Source organism: Mesoplodon densirostris, chromosome 4 (assembly GCF_025265405.1).
Source record: "Mesoplodon densirostris isolate mMesDen1 chromosome 4, mMesDen1 primary haplotype, whole genome shotgun sequence".
NCBI lineage: Eukaryota > Metazoa > Chordata > Mammalia > Artiodactyla > Ziphiidae > Mesoplodon > Mesoplodon densirostris.
The window spans coordinates 2664275-2671059 of record NC_082664.1 but is presented as its reverse complement, the minus strand read 5'-3'; the positions used below and the strand labels follow the sequence as shown (position 1 = coordinate 2671059).

The window sequence follows — 6785 nt, the reverse complement described above, 5'->3', positions numbered from 1 at the left end:
TAGACTCCATCTCAGCCAAGTTCCCTTCACGACATAAATCCCAAGAGCCCCTCACCCCATTCTGCACAGGTGCAGTACGGGCAACTGGTCCATGATGGGTTTTTATTTACCGATGGTTATAACTAAAGGAACCCACAAGCGGTAGAGAGGGACACACTCCCAGAGCTCGCACACCAGCTCCTCCACTGAGTCCAGGGGCTGGCTGCCCAGGCCTCACCTTCTCCTTCTCTGGATAAGAGCTCAGCCTCCCGGAGCGCAAGTCCTGGTCCCAGCATCGGCTAGCTGACCTCTGGCACATCACGGCCCTCTCTCAGCCTCAGTTTCCTCCTACGTAAAATGGGACTGCAGGTCTACCTCATTCGGTTCTTAGGACTCAGTGTGCTAAGGGGCACAGCACCAGGGGGAACATGGGTGGACACTGATGTAGTGGATGTAAGGGCTCGGGGTGGGAGGGGACGGGACGTTCTGTGTATGGATCAGTGGTTCTCAAAGCGTGGTCCCTGGGCATCAGCACGTCCTGGGAACCTGTGAGAAATACAAGTTCTCAGGCCCCTTGCCACACCAATGGAAGCAGAAATGCTGGGCCCCGCTAGTCCTTGCTGACCGCCCTCCAGGTGACGCCTGTCTCAGAACAGATGGCCCACATGAGTAATTTTTAAGACTAGGACTTTCTGATACACGGTGCTGACTCATCCTCTGGAGGGAGAAGAGAACAACAGCTTATCGGAGAAAACGTGATCCCTGCTTTAGAATGGAACCCTGCTCCCAGCTCCAATGCCAGCTCTCACTGGGGCTGTACGATGCTTTCACGCCAGTTCCCCGTTGAGCCAACAACTGTGAGGCAGTCAGTGAACCCGGTAAGTGGGTTTTATCCCCATTTTACAACAGAAGAAACCAAGGCTCAGAGACCCCACCCAAAAGTGGCAGCCATTTGTCAGGCACCGACCATGGTGAGAGACCAGGGCCAAGACCTGGGCCACCATTTCTATTCCCAGGCAGAATCCCCACCACCTGCAAAGCACCACATTTCAAACTGGACTCAATTCCACCCCTATGCTTACTGCTTTAGAATCTATTTTTTAAATGCAATTTTAGGGGTTTTGCTAATTGCCTTAAATGGAGAAAGACATTATGCAGCATTCATTGGATATTAGGCAAACTAGAAGTATCAACTGATTTTTTTAAAAAAAATTTATGTACCTTGCCTTAGAAGTGATTTCTGGATAAAATTTTCTAGAGCGTGTAATTCCATCCACCATGTGATCTAATACTGTCTATTTCTAAAGCATTTTTCATAACTTTGTTGTACACCTGAAACTAACACAACATTGTAAATCAAGTATACGCCAATAAATTTTTTTTTAAAAGGCATTTTACAGTTTAAATGATGCTCTTGCAAACTTTCTCTTACTGCACTCCACAGTAACTCTAAGTCAGAACTTACATATTATCTCCATTTTCCAGATGAGAAAACAGAAGCTCAGGGAGGTCACAGGAGTTAAATAGCAGAATCATCTGCTTAATAAATTCACTGACCTTCAGAGTGTGAAGCCTAGATCCACCCTCCACCCCTGCGCTAACCGAGGTGTTCACTCCTCAGCCCCTTTAATTTCCTAAGGACAGGGCAGCTCGGCGAGACTCTGGCTGCACCTGGCGCACGCAGACCTACTCGGAGTGCGGCAGGCGCGGGGCGGAGGGAGGGACACGGGCGCAGGCAGCGTGGGTCTCACAGGTACGTTTATTCATGCCCAAGGGCAGCGGCACTGCTGCAAGTCAACCTGATGTCCCACGTTCCCACAACACAGCCAGACCGACGTCCCGTCCGAAGAGAGCTCGTTAATGATGACCATGAGCCGGCGCAGGACTGGAAGCTTTTCAAAGAGAAGCACAACACAGATACAATTTAGGAGGAAAGGAACAAGCAGAATGTGGTTTGTTATATAGGTACGTACTGACATGCCAGAAGATGCAAAGGACAACTTTCAATATGGTGGAGTACATGGAGGGTCTGTGGAATCAACATGGGCATGCAGGCCACGTGCAGGCGCAAAGAGCAAGCGGCATGGAAACGTCTTCTCGCCAAGGTCAAGGGCCAGTCCTAAGTTTGCACAGGACTCAGATGACTAGAGTTTCACTGTCATCTGGAAGCGAAGTGAAGAAACGCCCAGCACTAGGGCACAAATTTATGTGGTTCTTGCTTTCAAAACACGTTTTACAGGGCAGCCCACGGGCACAGCTAACTCCTGCTTGCCTACTGGTGACACCAGCTAGCTCCGATCAATTCATTTCACTCCTGGAAGCTGTACTTGGCCCAAGGGGTGAGCAACGGTTTTTAACACGCAGACTGTAGGGGGCAGGACTTCAGAATCCTCTTCCAGCAGGCCAGCACTTGCCACGTTCTGAAGTGCTCCTACTGCATCTGCGTGCTTAGTGAGCCACGCACCAGCTTCAATTCACAACAGGGATATAGCTTGTCCCAAAAAGGTACGATGGGGCTTTTCATTCCCCACCCATTTTAAGAAGCAGAAATCTTACCTTTCAAGGCTTTACTTCTTTTATCTAAAATAAATGGAAAGAAAAATTGGTCATGTCAATGCTTTACAAAAATGCCTTTAGTTGACTCACTGTCGAAATCATCATTTGGCTGAAAAGTTCATAGCTTAGGCAAAGCTATTAAATGAAGCTTTCAGAAAATAGGAACTCCTATAGTGTCTCAAAGCCAAGAAGTGGTAAAAATTCTACCACAGACGTTCTCTGAACAGTTAAATAGCCCTTCAGAATCTGCAGGACTCTTCACTCTCTACCAGATCCTAACCTCCAGTCTTGCAGTTTAAAGTTTCTCCTTTCTTTCCTCTTTTTAACCAATTGCTCATTCATACACAGTTGGGCCTCATCTCTGCTTCACTGAGAACCAAACGGTTACCCTGCCCCAACTTTTATTATGAAAATATTTAAACATTCAGATCAGTGGAAAAGGTACAATAAAACACTGCATACCATGACACTTCATCCCTAAATATTTTAACCTGCATCTCTTAAAACTAAGGACATCTCCTATGCATTCTAAATACCATTGCCACACCTAAGAAAATTAATAATTCCGATATCAAGGTCTTGTTCAAATTTCTTATCGCTGACATAGCTTACACTCCCCACATTTTAACAAAGGACCACCAGGGGTTCGGATGTTCACTCCTAGTTAAGAACCATAGTTTCTTTACTATATGAACTGTGATTCCTCTTGGAAGTAATTTTCTTCTTAACCTCCGATGAATCAAACACAAAGAAACTTACCAGCACTCCTGATTTTATAAACGATAAAAGCCATCAGCCCCATTCCTGCCCAAATCTCCTGGTAAGCTTGGGTATAATAGGGCTTCATGGGGATCCAAACATTCTTAATAAGGCTTTGAAGCATCTGAAAAGGAACACAGTGATAAATACTACCTGACTATTGTTTTAAACCTAACTGGTAAGAGGTTTCCATTTGTTAAGTTTGATCCTATTTCCCAAACTATTCAACAGGGGCAGCCCCTATGCCGGACCTGCTACCCGAAGCCATTCCAACATCTGCATGGGGACTCCTGCTCTCAACAGCTTTCCAAGCTCCACTCACCTCTCACCATCCCCTGACCTTGGCCATCCGGACACTCCATCACTTCACATTCCTCCAGCCCCAGAGCTCTCCCAGCCCGTGCTGTCCCACACTGTCACCAATGGTCCCCCTCTCTGAAGGCTATCCTCCACGAATGCCCCCAAATTATGCCAAGAATTACACACTTTTGAAGAAACTAGCATACCTGCCCATCACCATGTTAAGAACTGTTGGCATTCAAAGCTGAAAAAGAACATGGTCAAGGCACGGTGATTTCCCTGAGACTAACACCCAGGCTTGGGCTCACGTCCGTCAGCTGTATCTCAGTCCTTCTTTTGTTTTGTTTGAGTCTCAGCTGTATTGGCATAACTGACATATAAAACCGTGAGGCATTTACGGCGTACACCATGGTGGTGACTTGACACGTGCACAGTGTGCAGGGACTTCCCCCGTCTAGGTGATTAACACATCCATCACCTCACTTTTTTTTTTTTGGAGAGAACTTTCACTTCTCTAAAGAGCCAGAGCATCTGGGAGAACAGTGTCCTTGGTAGAGGCAGCTCACGGGCCAAGACCCAAGGTCAGAACATGTTTGGAGTGGGAGGAACAGCAAGAAGGCCACTGTGGTTGCTCAGATTCCAATCCTGGCTCTGTCACTTTCCAGCTAACTTAAACTGCCTCGGTTTCCTCATCTCTAAGACAGGGATAAAAACAGCACCCGGGGCTTCCCTGGTGGCGCAGTGGTTGAGAACCTGCCTGCCAACACAGGGGACATGGGTTCAAGCCCTGGCCTGGGAAGATCCCATATGCTGTGGAGCGGCTGAGCCCGTGCGCCACAACTACTGAGTCTGCGCTCTAGAGCCTGAGAGCCACAACTACTGAGCCCACGTGCCATAACTACTGAAGCCCACGGGCCTAGAGCCCATGCTCCGCAGCAGGGGAAGCCACCACAACGAGAAGCCCATGCGCTGCAACCAAGAGTAGACCCCACTCGCCGCAACTAGAGAAAGCCCGTGCAGCAGCAGAGACCCAATGCAGCCAAAAATAAATAAAATAAATTTATAAAAAAAAAAAAACAAAAAAACAGCACCCGCCTCAGAGGGCTGTTGTGAAGATGGAGGAGTTGCTCTGTGTGAACTGCAGTATCTGCTGTCCTACAGCAAGTGCTTGTTACATAAAGTGTCATGGCTGGGCTAGTGGACAGAAGATGGCCAGGTCATACAGGGCCTTGGAGGCCACAGCAAAGAGCGCAGCTTTTATTCTCAGAATGTCATGCAAATTTAACAGCATTCATGAAGTGCTTTACTTGCTTATCTCCTGCACTCCTTGGAGAAGATCACACAGTTGCCTGAGATCACACAGCTGGATCTGTAAGGCACCCAGCTGGATCTGCTCATTACTGAGAATCTGCTCTGAGGCCCAGCTTCCAGCTCTTCCAAAGAGAGAACGTACCCAGGCTGAGGCCCAGGCCTGAAGGCCAGCCAGCCCCCGCGTGACCCAGGAAGACGTGGCTGTGTCCTCCTCCTGGAACCCCTTGCAGACATGCCTGCCCTCACATTTCCTGTCTTCAGGCAGTACTGGGATGCTCTGTCAGAGCATAACGTTCCAACAGCCCTGTCCTGAAAAGGCAGCGGAGAGGATCCAAACAGGCTGTGGAGGAAGCCTCTGGAAGCCCTGGACGGAAGAGTTCAGAGGCACTGAGCAAATTCCTGTCCTCCCTGTGCCCAGCACTGACCAGGAAGGAAGACCAATGGGGTTGGAAGCCTGCGAATCCTAGGTTCCTACACCAGTTCAGCCTGTTTTGCCCTCGATCCTGGGAATGTCTTGAAGCTGTCATTTCAGAGGTTTCCCTTTCTGTGAAACAGGGATAGCTCCACGTGCCCTACTGGGCTCTCAAAGTAAAGGACCCCAACCTACTGCCTGGTGTGGAATAAAAACTCAGTAAATGATCGCAGCAAGATCAGAAAGAATTGCTGCAAATGCCCAGCTGACTACAACAGCACTAAGCTCCTGAGATTCTACGAGGAAGGACTTAAGAAGCTGAGGGCAAAGGCCCAGGCCAGGGAGGGGCCTTAGAGCAAGGCCAGAAGAGGTTCTAGAAGGAGAAGAGCAAAGCAAACTAGGAGGGTGTAAAGGAGGTAAGAAGGGGCCAAAGAAACTTCTGTTATCTCCATATTTTGCTCAGGGCCCAGGCCCCTCGTGTTGTCTCCTCACCTAGAATTACCCAAGAGTGCTTCAGGGTAGGTACACGGCAAATGCTTACCTCCCACCCCGCCTTTGGCCCAAGGCTGACATATCTGGCTGGACAAGGGACATGTTCCCAATGTTTACAAAATGAGGCCCCCTACTTTTTCTGCCCGAGTTCACTCTATCTAGCATCGTTTCCCAGCTGTGTGAGTTTTATTAGCGCCCATTCCTTCAAAGACCCATCCTATTCAAAGGCCAAGTGTGTGTCGGCTGTGTCCGTTTAAGTCTGCAAAGTGGTTGGTATGTTACATTAACAGCAAACTATTACCTGACCTTACACTGCAAACAGGAGACGTCTGACCCGTTGAGCCTCACATCGGGCTTCACAGGCTGAGGTCCGTACAATTGCAATAACCTCCGATCCCGTTTTGGTCCCCGTTTCCCCCTCTCCCAAAGCCCTGTCATACGTACAGTGTAGCTCCGAGAACACTGTGCTGCAAGGAAACTTGAGGTGTAAAGGAGAGAAGAGACTAAACCTGGGGTAAGAGCTCTCGGCGTGGATCCTGACTCCATCACTAACCTGCCGTGTAAGCTCGGTTAGGTGGCTGAACCTCTCACGGCCAAAGTAAAAGGCGTAGCGCGGCCTTGACTAATAACAGCTAACCCCCGGACGACCTCCCTTTACAGTTTGGGGGACCCAAGTAAAAAGTGCGAGTGGGCAGGGAGAGGAGTTGGACCTCAAGGTCAGCGGGGATGGAGGTGTGGCCGCGGTGGGGCCGGGGAGGCTCCCACCTGCCGCGGAGGCCACTCCGGGCTCCGAGTCCTCGCCGCCCGCGACCCGGCCCCTCACCGTACCGGCTGCTCCGCGCCGAGCGCCGACCCCAGCCCCGTACTCACCTCGGCGATGGACTAGCGTCTCAGCTAGCCCCAGCTCAAAGCTGATGCCTCGAAAAGGTCACTGAGCGCGCAGGCGCCGCGCGGGGCCAACCGGGAAGGCGGAAGG

At 49.8% G+C, this 6785-nt stretch overlaps 1 protein-coding gene across 1 annotated transcript; it reads right to left on the bottom strand.

Annotated features, from left to right (window-relative positions):
- Window positions 1-1717: 1717 nt before the first annotated feature.
- Window positions 1718-6785, bottom strand: ATP5MJ (ATP synthase membrane subunit j). The gene is made up of 4 exons (XM_060095553.1): window positions 6680-6785; window positions 3295-3418; window positions 2536-2559; window positions 1718-1871 (listed from the first exon to the last, which is right to left on the bottom strand). Exons 2-4 carry the CDS (start codon window positions 3416-3418, stop codon window positions 1837-1839), a joined length of 183 nt encoding a protein of 60 aa, XP_059951536.1. The 5' UTR covers window positions 6680-6785; the 3' UTR covers window positions 1718-1836.

Bases quoted from the DNA above. Each gene is read 5' to 3' on its own strand.
- ATP5MJ (XM_060095553.1), bottom strand. From the start codon at position 3,418: ATGCTTCAAAGCCTTATTAAGAATGTTTGGATCCCCATGAAGCCCTAT. The intron at 2,560-3,294 runs GTAAGTTTCTTT...CATTTATTTTAG, and splicing joins TTATAAAATCAGGAGTGCTG to ATAAAAGAAGTAAAGCCTTG. The intron at 1,872-2,535 runs GTAAGATTTCTG...CTCTTTGAAAAG, and splicing joins AAGAAGTAAAGCCTTGAAAG to CTTCCAGTCCTGCGCCGGCT.